The 12,832-nt window shown below is 47.7% G+C and overlaps 2 protein-coding genes across 2 annotated transcripts in view; one reads left to right on the top strand and one right to left on the bottom strand.

The window, feature by feature from the left end:
* The first annotated feature begins 1,938 nt into the window (after window positions 1-1,938).
* On the top strand, window positions 1,939-6,914 carry PDRG1 (p53 and DNA damage regulated 1). The gene is made up of 5 exons (XM_090286204.1): window positions 1,939-2,101; window positions 3,523-3,598; window positions 4,595-4,669; window positions 5,287-5,367; window positions 5,954-6,914. The coding sequence occupies exons 1-5, from the start codon at window positions 2,015-2,017 to the stop codon at window positions 6,034-6,036; spliced, it is 402 nt and encodes a 133-aa protein (XP_090142330.1). The 5' UTR covers window positions 1,939-2,014; the 3' UTR covers window positions 6,037-6,914.
* Window positions 6,915-9,477: 2,563 nt separating this feature from the next.
* Window positions 9,478-12,832, bottom strand: part of TTLL9 (tubulin tyrosine ligase like 9) — a 35,051-nt gene continuing 31,696 nt past the window's right edge. Inside the window, 1 exon segment of the mRNA XM_090285266.1 lies at window positions 9,478-9,583. Within this exon segment, the coding sequence (XP_090141392.1) occupies window positions 9,507-9,583 (77 nt within the window). The 3' untranslated portion in view covers window positions 9,478-9,506.

The raw sequence follows: 12,832 nt of genomic DNA, 5'->3' as shown, positions 1-12,832 counted from the left end.
GCATTTGCACTTTGTTCCCTCTACCTGGAATTCTCTTTCTCTAGATGTCCACATGGCTCACCTCTCCCTCCTCTGCTCTCTGCTCCAATGACACCTCTTCAGAGAAGCCCTCCCTGACCACCTTATCTCAAAAGCCCCCACTCCATCATTTCCTCCCCACCTTACCTTGCTCTACTGTTCTCCAGAATACTTATCATCTACAATATGATATATTTACTTGTTCATATGTTTATTGTCTGTCTCTCTCACCAGACTGGAAGCTTCTGAGGGCAAGGACCATGTCTGGTTTTGCTCATGGCAAAATTCCTAAAACAGGGCTGAGGTAGTCGATAAATATTTGTGAAATCAATGGTTCTGAAACAGAAGTGGTTCTGAAACAGGAGTTCTTCCAGGTCTGCCGGTCTTGAAGTCTTGGATATGACTACCACAACACTTCCAGTGGCAGGGGTACCCTCTAAGGGTCAGTTACAGCCAAGAAGCTGCCAATTTGGGAGCCTCCCTCAAATCAACCTTTCTTCATCCAGGTCCATCTGGCAGGGGTCAGTGGTCGGCCTGGTCTAGCTCTCTTTGGGCCCCATGGTGGAGGAGACCCAGTTGTGGAGTCAAAGACCCAGGAATGCCTGCTGAGCCATGTCTCTTCTTTGGTAAATGTTCCTCACTTTCTTCCCAGGGCTTGTGCCTGAGTTTCTGAACCAGAAGGTATTTACATGAAACATCCTGGGTTTGGCGACAAATTCACCCTCAATGAGAAATCCTTAATGAATCTCCTTTTTTTTCCCGTAACAGGCAGCTGCAGGGAAAATTAGCTCTGCCTCTGGCAGCTGAAGGCAACCAAAGGCCAAACAAAGAGGAGGGGCTGGAGTGTACGGGAGGGCTATTTTTTTCAGGGTTCAGAGACAGTTGTGGTTTGGAGACCAGAGAGCTTCTAGACCCACGTTTGCTCCTGATTTTCTGTGTAAGAAGGCATTGATTGCCTTTCTCAAGTCTCAGTCTGAAGCTGTGAAACGGGGCAGGAGTAACCCACCCATACAAAGGTTGTGAAATTCAAGTAAGGCAAGGGGTTTGAAAGAGCTTGGTTAAAAGGGGCCAAAAGGAAAGAATAAAAGGCTGGACTCAGGGAGGTAGGAGGTCAGAGTTCTAGTATAGGTCTGCTGTTGACTTTTTAAAATCCTCTCTGGTCTCTGAGCCTTGGATTTCCCAGCTGTACAGATGATCTCTAGGGAACCTTCTCATTCTAAAGGGCAAACACGTTTTACCTGTCTGCCTTTTCTTAGAGGTCCTCCTGGATCCTATGGCCCACACCAGTTTGTTTTCCAGCACCTACAGAACTTCACTGCTCTCTGCCCATGGTTTTCCAGCCCCTTCCTTGGGTCTAGGTCCACTACTCCTGACACTGGGACCCAACATAGGGGCTCAATCAATATTGGTCAAACTGAATTAAAAATTATTCCTGCCTCTTCTGATCCTGCGAAGAGACAATGAGATAAATTTTTACTCACCCTCATTTTATATAAATTAGGAAGTTAAGGTGTCAGAGGTTAAATATAAGTCACAGTGTCACATGGGTTTTCTTGGTGTTCCTCAAACAGGGGAAGAAAAATTTCTATTTTTCCAGCCCTATCTCTGCCTGCCTTGGTATATAATTAATTTTTTGGTCATTAATTGTTGGCTTTTCCCACTAGGGCAGGGACTTTGTTTTGTTCACCGCTGCACTGTCAACTCCTAAAACTGCCTTACATAAAGCGGGTGCTCAAGAAATCTATGAAGGGACGTACGGAGAGGTTAAGAGGTCTCACTGAGGACTGTGCTCTCTTAGCCTGCAGGGGGCGTCCCAGCCACGCCCCCAAAGGTAGGTCCTGCCTCTCGCTTTCAGCTGACGCGCGTGCGTTGGAGCTTGCTCACCACTGGTCCTTTTAATTGAGCATGCGCACAGGAAGCGCTGTTCGAGCGGCGCGTGCGCAGTCGGAGCCAGAGCGGAGCTAATAGAGAAGGGCAGTGGGAGCTGGCGGGCACCATGCTGTCACCCGAGGCAGAGCGGGTCCTGCAATACCTGGTGGAAGTGGAGGAGCTCGCCGAGGCGGTGCTGGCGGACAAGCGGCAGGTAGGAGGCGCGTCCGCGGCGCAGGAACCCGGGTTCAACGGTTGGGGCCTGTTGGTGGGCCCCGTAGGGAAGTGCGCGGGATCCGGAATCTGGCTCTAGCACTCGCTGGCAGTGAGTTGACCCGGGGCTTGGTAGTCTAACGGCGGTGACGACAAACATATGGCAGTTTGAGGTAATGTGGGCAAATGCTTGGCACAGCGCCGCGCCTCACCCATTCGTGCAGCACGTATTAGGGGAGCGTTCGCTCTGCGCTAGCGAGCCCTCTCTTTGTCCTTTCTTTGCCCCTTACTGTGCCCTCCAGATCCCGAACCATTACTCCTTTGGGCAGTCTACCTGAACCTGTTTTTCAAAATGCAGTTACTGAGCTCCCTCACTGACCTGGGCTGCGCCGCCCCAGTCAAAGCCCTGAGGGGAGAAGAGGAGCATTAGAGGTGTGAGTGGTGTGTGATAGCGCAGGGATGGGGACGCGGGACCCTAATCATGCACCCTTGTCTCTGAACAGGGAGCTCGGGTCTGGTTCTAATTGAGGTACCAGGTGTTTGAAGGGAGTTCATGGCAGGGAGGGAGTGAAAAATGAGGTCATTGGATTCAGGCTTTAAAAGGATCCCCCAGTCCACGAGAGGGATGGGTTTGGACCAGGGTGGTGGTCATGGAGACAGTGGATGGGTCAGAAAAATATTTTGGAGATGGGCTTTGTAGGTCTTGTTGATCGTTACATATACGGGGCGGGGGAGTAGGAGGATTCAGGAGTGATTCATCTTCATCGCCTCATCTTCAGTTAGAATGATTGGATGGTTAGTTGATCGGTCGGATATTTACCTAGGTGGGCTGAGTGATGATAATAATAGCAGTTCAAGTTTGTGAGTACTTACCATGTGTCAGGTACTGTGCTAATAAACTCATTTCGTTCCCGGTCCAGTTACCCATGAGGTAGGTACTGTTCATATGTTCATTTTCAGAGGCGTAGCTAGGAAGGTGAAGTTGCACAGTGCATAGCGAGCAGCGGGCTTCAAATCTGGGTATGACTCCGGAGCCAGTGCTCTAAAGCAGCGTATTAGATCCCCCCAGCTGGAGGAGCTTGCCCAAGAAGAGGTGTCCACTCCTGTGGTGATTCGGAGATGCCCTAAAGCTTGAGAAATAGCGCTCAAGGGGATAATAACAAGTTATCTGTTCGGTCAGCATTCCCCCAGCACCTTCACTGGGGGGGTGAGGAGGAGCATCTGCACAATGTGTGGTATTTAAGGACCTGGAAACTGAGTGGGGTAAGAAATACATTTACACATAAGTCCATTTGAGACAGGGCACTGGAAGTCACCCAGGAACGATGCCTTGTCTTTGTTAGGTTTTAATAGAGAGGTGGGTCTGTTGGGAGGTGACTGGCTGGAGCAAGAAGTAGCTGAGTTCCGCACTGTGCTTTTCAGATTGTGGACCTGGACGCCAAAAGGAATCAAAACCGAGAGGGCCTGAGGGCCCTGCAGAGGGATCTCAGCCTCTCTGGTAAGTCCAGACTTCCTCACTACAGCCCAGGAGGCCTGTTCAGTTTTCCTTATAAGGCTTCTGCCTTGTTCCAAGTAGAGACCAGGCAAGAGGCTGCAGGTGTGTGACACTGCCCAGGGAGACAGGGGAGAGGATTTCAAGGTCTGACACAGACTGTGGCTCGGGGTTTCAGCTGCTCACCTCCATGGCAGGCCGTTAGGTGCTGGCTTAGCAACGATGGCACTGGGAAGGTGCTGGGGATGGGGTATAAAAACTTGCGCTCTCCAAGTGAGCCGAACAACCTAAATACATAACAGAAAATTGTGAGAAAGCTGAAGAAGGGTCTCGGTGTGGGATAGGTGTTGGGAGAGGGGATGGGGGCTCTTTAAGAGGCCAAGTGGCTGTGACAGAATAAGCGAAGAGGGACGGGCATGTGGTGAGGCTGGAAAGATGGGCAGAGGCCAGGCCATAATAAAGGGAAGAAGTCTGAATTTTGTTTGAAGTGCATTGGAAGGTCTAAAACCTTCCCAGTTGCTTTTCATCTCACCAGAGTAAAATCCAGAGTCCTGCAAGACCCCATGTATTCCAGACCCCCTTAAATTCTCCAGCATCATCTCTACTCTCCCCCTCAGTCATTGACTTCACCCTTACTGGTCCTGCTGTTCCTAACACCCCAAGCACATGACTAATCTTTGCTGAAGGGCTCACACCCTCGCTTTCTTCAAGTCTCTGTCCAGATGTTAAATAATCAGTGAGGCCTTCTCAGACCACCTGGTATAAATTCCTACTCTGGCATTCCTCATCATCCCCCTTACCCTGCTTTATGTTTCTCTTCAGTACTTAGACCTGTCAGGGTCTGACAAATGAGAGCTTTGCTTGTTTATTCCCCTTCCTCCACTCTAACTGAAGCTCTATGAGTGTCAGAACTTTGTCTTGTTCTCAGCATCTAAAACAGTGCCTAGTAGATAGTAGGTGCTCAGAAATATTTGTTGAATGAATGACCATTTGCCATTTCAGAAGATGTGATGGTTTGCTTCGGGAACATGTTTATCAAGATGTCTCACCCTCAGACTAAGGAAATGATCGAGAAAGGTAAGGCCTCCTGGGCAAGGATCATTGAGCTTTGTAGCTTCCATTTCTCATAGTGCAGTTTGCTTTCAGGTGCAGTCAGTTAAGGTAAGGTAACCTTTTCTATTCACTGTGGCTAATTAGGTTAAACTTGAGCATTCATCTAACCCATTGATTGTTTAGGTTGTTTTGATCGTATGTTACCACAGTCATGCTTTTTCAAAAGTCCTTTGATGGACTTGGGCTTATAAAATTCATTAGCCACCCATTTTCCAACCATCTTATGGTAGGTGTGTGTAGGCTCTTCATTTTAGTCTAACAGTTGAATTTTCCCTAATTTCACTGTGAGTGGGTGACCTGAAATCCTGATGTTGCCTTTCCTACGCACAGGTCAGAGGACTGAGAGTCGGGAACGGTCTGCTCAGCCCGATCCTGGGCTCACTCAGTGGTTGTGGGACAGGTCACATTGCTTCTCTAACCTTTGATTCCTTCCTCAATTGGTCTCTTAAGTCCCCTTTTCCTTCTTGAATGCTAAGAGCCCTTGCTTTCAAAGGGGCTAGGGAGAGGCTGGCGTCCTGACTCCCTTTGGGTCATTCTGTCTGTAGTATAATGTCATCCTGTTTTCCTACTTCATTTTTCAGATCAGGATCATCTGGATAAAGAAATAGAGAAACTCCGGAATCAACTTAAAGTGAAGGTCAACCGCCTCTTTGAGGCCCAAGGTATTGGCCTGGGGGTATGGGGGAGACAGGAAACCAGGAGGGGACAAACTATCAACACAGACTTAGAGAGCAGGGTTAGGAAGCCCTTCCCAAGTGGGCAATGGTCTGCATAGCATGTGAGTGGCACTGAAGCTGTGGGCAGTGGGCAGTGGTTGTTTCTAGCCATCCTGAGATAGAATGGTCAAGGAAGTTTATGGGGTCTTCTTCCTATCACAAGTTCTTTTCCAGGTTCCAGGGATAGCCTGGGGTAGCTTACATTTTATGCCAGGGCATGGTGTGGGGACCAGGACAGCTCTGACTCAGAAGCTGAATCTCTAGGTAGACCTAACCAGTCCAGATTGATCACAGGTGTGCAGAAACCTAGAGTTTTCTGGGCAGGAGAGTCATGATTTTTGGTGACTCAGGAAGGGTGTCGATATGCATTGTTCAGTACTTTGCAGATTTGAGGCCCTTCCTTGTCAGACCTCAAAGCCAGTGTTTGGCAGCGTGCATGCAGTGTAAGCTCCTTTCCTAGGCCTGACTCCAGGGCCAGTAGGTTGGACAGCAGGAGGCCTGAACCCGCTGATGGATTGTCCTCTCCCCCTAGGCAAACCGGAGCTGAAGGGTTTTAACCTGAACCCCCTCAACCAGGATGAGCTTAAGGCTCTCAAGATCATCTTGAAAGGATGAAATTCAAGAACCAAGATAGGGGACCTAAGACCAGAATCTTCCCACGTAGGACCCAGAACTCCCCAACCTTTGAAACCTACAAGGACAGGATCTGTCCTGCAAGGGGACAGGCATCAGGAATCTGGCCATGGCTCCTGTATGAAGCCCCTTTATCTGTAGCACTTGACTGTTCCATGGCAGCAGGAGGGAACCCCCAGCCTTCCAGCGTCTGCTGGGCCTGTCCACTGGGTTGGAAAGACACAAGACCCATTGACAGGCCCTAGCAGCCACCAGTGGGTGGGTAGGGGGAGTGCCCGTGGGGGTATGAGAATGACTTCAACAGACACTTTTCAACAGTGGCCTGCTGTTTAAATGGGCCCCGGGCAGGGAAGAAGGGAGAGGGGAAGAGTGGGAGCTTCATTCCAGCATTCCTCTCAGAAAGGGACATTTTCCAGCAGTGTGTGCAACAATTGGAATAAAGCAGGAGGCTCACGGGTGGTGCTGAACAAAGGACAGGACCTTGGTGCTTCGTGGTTAACCACAACTATCTGTGGAGCAGACATACCATTTCTCCCCACTGGCTCCATTTTGGCCTGTTTTTCATGCTTGCTTCCAGACGGAGCCCAGAGCAGGTGCTGCTTATCAACCCCCCACAGCTGCCCTTTGGTCAGGAAGGCTGCGCAGAGTCCTACACCAGAGACGGGGGAAGGAGACTGCCACTTAACACGCTTCACACATTCAGCATGCCCCTCCGCCACCTCTGAGCCTGGCCAGCGCTGCTCTCCGAGTTCCCTTACCCTCAGTGGTCTTAGATCCTAATGTGAGTGCACTGGGAGGCCAACATGGCATCTTTCCTGTTCACTGAGGGCTCAATAAACATTACCTAAATGAATACATAACGGCTTCTAGTCTTGACCTCATTTGGTCCTTAACTGAGAGCACGCTACTCCCTTTAGGGTATCACCCATGAAGGGGCAGTGGTTCCTCGAGATGACAGCAGGATTAGACAGGCAGCAACAACAGAGAGGAAAATGGAGAGGGTGTACCTCTTTCCATTGCTCCACGCAGGTCCTGCTGATGGTTCTATGGGAACACAGGCTGGTATGGCCAGGTCTTGTGTTTTCTTTATTAGGAGCTAGCAGTTTGGACTTTTAAGTTGAACTTTCTGTCTTTTAATTACTACTGACTCAGAAAAAGTTTTAAAACTTTGGTGTTAGCCAAACAAAATACCTTACATAGATCAAATTTGGCCCAGAACTACTATTTTGCATCCTATTGAAGTTTTTAGTAGAAATTTCTGTGTGTTTTTTCCATGATCCAAAGAGTAGGGAGATGGGATTGGAAACTAAATGAAAAACAAAACTAAACTAAATGTCCACAGCAGACCAAAGGAATTGACAGCTCCAGTAGTGGGATACTACACAGCTATATGATCAAGAGTACGAAAACAATATGGAATTTCCTCAAAAAACTAAAAATGGAACTTCCTTTTAAACCAGCGATTCCACTGCTAGGATTATACCCGAAGAATCCTGAAACACCAATTCAAAAGAACCTATGCACCCCTATGTTCATAGCAGCACTGTTTATAATAGCTGAGTGCCGGAAACAGCCTAAGTGCCCATCTGTAGATGAGTGGATTAAAAAACTGGTACATTTACACAGTGGAATACTATGCAGCAGAAAGAAAGAAGGAACTCCTGCCATTTGCGACAACATGGATGGAACTAGAGAGAATTATGCTTAGTGAAATAAGCCAGGCAAAAAAAGACAAATACCATATGATATCACCTAATATAGGAAACTAATGAACAACACAAACGAACAAAATTGAACAAGGAACAGAGTAACAGTTATCGGGGGGAGTTGGGGGTGAGGGAAGGGGGTAAGGAGGGGAAGGGTTTAGCAAAGGAACTAATATAAATAACCCATGAACATGGACAATGGGGTTGGGATGGACTATGGGAGAAGGGGTGGGCTGGGTGGGGGTTAACAATGAGGGAAAAAGTGGGACAATTGTAATAGAAAAACAAAAATAAAAAAAAATTTTAAAAAGAGTAAGGACGCTCTTTGAGCACTGATTCAGAACAAGCTCCAAGAGTAATAAAAGCAAGGAGCAGGACAGGTGTCTAATAAGCTGGTGATTTGTATGCAATCACTGATTATGTGGTTCCCTCAGAACAGAAACTGCATGGTTGGGGTGGAAGGGAAGAATATGTTGCTGTTATATTGCATATTTTAAAATATAAATTTAAAAAGTAGGGAGTAGCAGCATTCACTTTGGTAGATACTATCTGGTACAACTATCTAGCTCACAGTTTCTCTGAACATTGCCCCTATCTGTATGGCGGGGTAGATGCTAGGCCAAAAAAGCCAGTTGGATTCTGCTGGAAAGGGGAGACCGGTGCCTGGGCTGTCTGGGTTTGCCTCAGTCACTGGGATGGAGAGAAGGCTTCTGGCCTTCCCAAAACTAATGTTCACTTGGATTTGCCAGTATTCCTGGGCAGTCAGATTCTGTTATTTGCAGCCAAAAGAACTGTCCTGAGGCAGGGAGAGGGTTAGAGGGAGCTGCCTGGGGCCCCGTGATAGGAACCCCATGGAGTGGTTAGCCCACCAGCCCTCTTGTAGCTTCTGTTAAATCAGGAGGAGGTGTAGAAATGTGGAACTGCAGAAACTTTTACTTGCACCCAACTCCTTAAGCCATTTCCTTCCCTGCCAGCACAAGGCTTTCTGGTTTAAAAAGCTCAGCTCCCAACTTCAAGCAAGAAGGCCCAGAGAGGCACCTGCGTCACCCAGGTGACTTAGATAAGTGCACCTTTGCAGGGACCCTTACTAAACAGCTCTGTCTTCCTGATCCTTACCATGTCCATCTGAGAAATGGGGATGGTCTGGCCTGCTGGCTTTCAGATGGGTTCCCCTGACATACAAGGTCAGGGTACTGCAAGGAAGGAAAGATACTTAGGGTTCAGTCCTCAGACCCCCAACAAACACAATCTAATAACTGCTTGCTTTGCAAGCACAGCTTAAGACACGTTTCCTAGCCTGCGAATCCTTGCTCTCGGAGGACTCATTCAGCATTAACCTCCTAAGGGACATCAAAGGGTCCAAGCCAGGAGGACATGGCTGCTGCAGACCCCCGAGCCAAGCCTGGCGCCCAGTAGCTGCGAGTAAGGCTCGTGCTCATTTATTAGACGTGATTTCTCTGGAGTAGTAGAACTTGCTGAGTTTTTTTCTCTTGGGCCTGTTTGCCCAGCCAATCTGTCAAGATTAAAACCCATCCAGACCAGGGCACTGGCTGTCACCTAGTGCAAAGGTGCCCAGGGGTTGGGTGGGGGAATTCAGGGGGCCTGGCCCAAGCAGCAACCAGTAGCTGTGGCCTAGCCGGAGGGAGGGAGGCACGTGGCGTGAGGTGCTGCTGTGCTGGAAATGGAGTGGGGAGAGGATGGCTGGCCTGGCGCCTCCCAGGGTCTCTTTCCTCCCCGCAGCTGGGATTAGCTGGAAGCTTTCTTCTGGCCTTGAAGGGAGTGGAACAGCTGCCTCAGCTGTGTTTTTCGATCATTGATGCAACCTGGAAGGGAAGCAGCAGAGTGTTGGCTGGGAGGGCCTTGCCTTAGAAAAGGGGGTTTGGGAGAGTGGCGCAGCCTGTGCTTCCACTACCTGGTGGGAGGAGGGGACAGCAGGGGCGCATAGGATGGCCTGGGGTTTGCATCCTGAACCGCTGTGGCCCTCAGGCAGGTCATTCTCCTCTTCGAGCATCAGTTTTCTCATCTGTAAACCAGGTGCCTGCTTTATGGGATGAGCGTAAGGATCACCAAAGGGAGGTAATGTTCATTGGACACTTAACTCAGGGACTACTCCAGGTGCTGAATGCGGATTAACTTGTTGAGTTCTCATCAGAATGATGTATAGAAGAAAAAACTGAGGTTCAGAGAGGCTAAAGTAACTTGCTCCAAATCGCGCACTAAGCAGCAGATCTGGGGTTTGAACCCAGACTAATCTAACTCCAGAGGTCGTTTTTAACCACTACCCCACATTCTTTCCTTCTGGCTTCACTCGGTAAAAATGCATTTAAAGCTCGCTCAGTGCCTGGTACCTGATAGGTTAAATGCTAGCTTTCTGCTCTTGTGCCACCCCATGCGTCAGGCACAGTTGGGTAAGGCACGAATATATTCCACACGCAGCCCCCTACTCTCACAGAAGTGTGTCCCAGGCAGTCCATGCTGAGAGGCCAACATGAGCTTCTGAGACACCTCCTCTCTGGGCACATTCACGGAAGCAACTCCATGGCTTGTTTTTGTTTTTGTTTTTAATCCTCACCCAAGGATATGTTTTTATTGATTTAAGGGAGGGAGGGAGAGAGTCATCAATGTGAGAGAGAAACATTGATTGGTTGTCCCCTGTGCACCCCGACCGGGGATCGAACCTGCAACCATTTGGTGTACAGGACAATGCTCCAACCAACTGAACCACCCGGCCAGGCACATTGATGGCACTCAGAAGTGCTGGCTGAATGATTGAATCCACATGACCACAACTACTGACCTGGAGGTGTCGGCCATCTTTCTTAGCACCCCAAGGCCCCATTTCTGACTCCTAGGCACTCACCAGTCATCAAGGCTTCACTGAGCTAAGAAGCCACTATATGCACCCCCAGGCTTCCATGGAACCCTAGCTTCAACTGTAATTGACTTATTCATAACTCCCAGATCTTTGTGTCCAATGCAAATCTCTTCTTGGAGTTCTACACTCATTTCTGAGTTACCTGCTGATCCTTTCACCAGGAGAGACCTCTCAACACATCCATAACGCGTTTCATCAATACTCTTCCCACCCCCAACCGGCTACTCTTGTATTCACCACCATATGCTCAGACACTACACTGGATACTTTGTAATTATTCTAGAGACCTCAAGCAGTGGCTCTCAACCTAGGCTGTGCTTTAGAGCCATCTGGAAGATTTTTTAAAAGACTGATGTCCAAACCAACTCTATCTTTTTCTCCAGCAGGCATCAGTCTTTTTTAAAGCTATGTGATTCCAATATTCAGCCAAGGTGGAGAAACACTTCTGAATCTTTGCTACTCAAATAGGATCCAGAAGCCAGCAGCATCAATTTCTGAGGTGGATTGTTGGCAAAGATTGCTGCAACTGCTCCTCCCTTTTCTACATGCACACCTCTCTGCAAAATGACTTTGCTGTTCCTTCCACCAAGAGGTGGAGTCTATTTCCTTGCCCCATGAATCTGAGCTGGACTAGCTTTAACTAATGGTTCGTGGCAGAATGACATTGTGGGTCTTCTATGCCTAGCACTAAGAGGCTTTGCTTCGTCTTCTCGCCTTCTTGGAACCCTGAGAAGCCAGGGCAGCACTTCTAGAGGACAAATGGCCACCTAGAGAGAGAGATCCAGCTGATGATCAGTATCAACCACCACACATGTTAATGAGGCTATATCCTAGGCCATCAAATCTCAGTAAATCTGCCAGGTGCCTGCAGCCCCATGAGTGACTAGGCAACTCCTGAAGATTGAATAGCAAAAAAGATAGATGTATTAAGCTGTGAGGTTTTGGGACATTAACACAGTAACAGTTAACCAACAGAGCATCACCTGGGAGCTTGTCAGATACACAATTTTAGGCCCCACTCCAGACCTACAGAATCATAAACTTCATTTTAACAAGATTTTCGGTTGATTGTATACACAGCTTAAAAGCACTATGGAGTCATCCTTCAACAACACAAGGTGGCAGGCACTAGGATTCTGTTGTGGAAAAGCTGCTCACAAACCCCCCTGCATCGTGGATGGCCATGTGAGCCAGTTCTGATGGATAAAATGTCCGGAGAGGTCCCTTGGGAGGGCTTCCCTTCTGGAACAAACAGTCAAAGCTCTAAGGAAAGGCTTTGGTCCTTGGACCTTCCTGATTCTTTCTGTCTGGGACAAGGACATAGTGTCTGGAGTTGGAGCAGCCACCCTGCAACCATGAGGTAACACGTGAGTACCAAGGCAGCCTGCTAAGTGTGGCAGGGCAAAAAGGGGGAAGAGCTGGGTGTTTGGGGGCTTCTTGCTGCCATTGTGTCAGCCCCGTGCAGCCAACCCCAAGACGTCCTGTGGCCCAAGACAAATCAGCCCCTCTCTGGGTAACTATTAGTTGGCCTTTTTGTTGCTTGCAGCCATCCTGATCCTAAATCATATCAAACACTAAAAAAAGATTTAAAACCTTCTTTTCATAAAAAAAAAAATATATATATATATATGTATGTATATGCCACAAACAACAGTTAAAAACAAATTGCAAACTCAGTAAAATATTTACAATAAGCTTGACAGAAGGGTAATATCCTCAACATATTAATATCCAAAGTGTTTATACATTTAGAAAAAAGTTAACAACTTATTGAAAAATAAGAGTATGGACAGCTAACAAAAGAAGAAAGGCAAATTAAAAATCTGAAACCTTACCAGTAATCTGTGCAATACACAAGTTGTTAATTTTTTTTTTTTTTTTTTAATTCAGAACTGGCAAATTCATGTAATCTTTCTAGAAAACAATTTGGCTGTAATAAGTCCATCCCTTTGATCCAGTAATTATATTCTAGGGCTCTGTCCGAAAGAAACAGCCAGATTTTTCAGTTGAACTTTATATGAAAGGATGTTTATCAAGGCATTGTTTATAAAACACTGAAATCATGCCATGTGCTCAATTACAAGAAATTGATTTAGCAAATTTGGCATCTATTCAAGCTGGAATATTTTGTAGCCATATGGTAATTTTGTTTTTAACTGTGCTAAAGGACAGGAGAGCCTAGCGGTCAAGCATTCAG

Source organism: Furipterus horrens, unplaced genomic scaffold, assembly GCF_987537825.1.
Source record: "Furipterus horrens unplaced genomic scaffold, mFurHor1.1.pri manual_scaffold_8, whole genome shotgun sequence".
Lineage (NCBI taxonomy): Eukaryota > Metazoa > Chordata > Mammalia > Chiroptera > Furipteridae > Furipterus > Furipterus horrens.
Note: the sequence above shows the minus strand (reverse complement) of the source record. Positions and strands in the feature narration are given on the sequence as shown.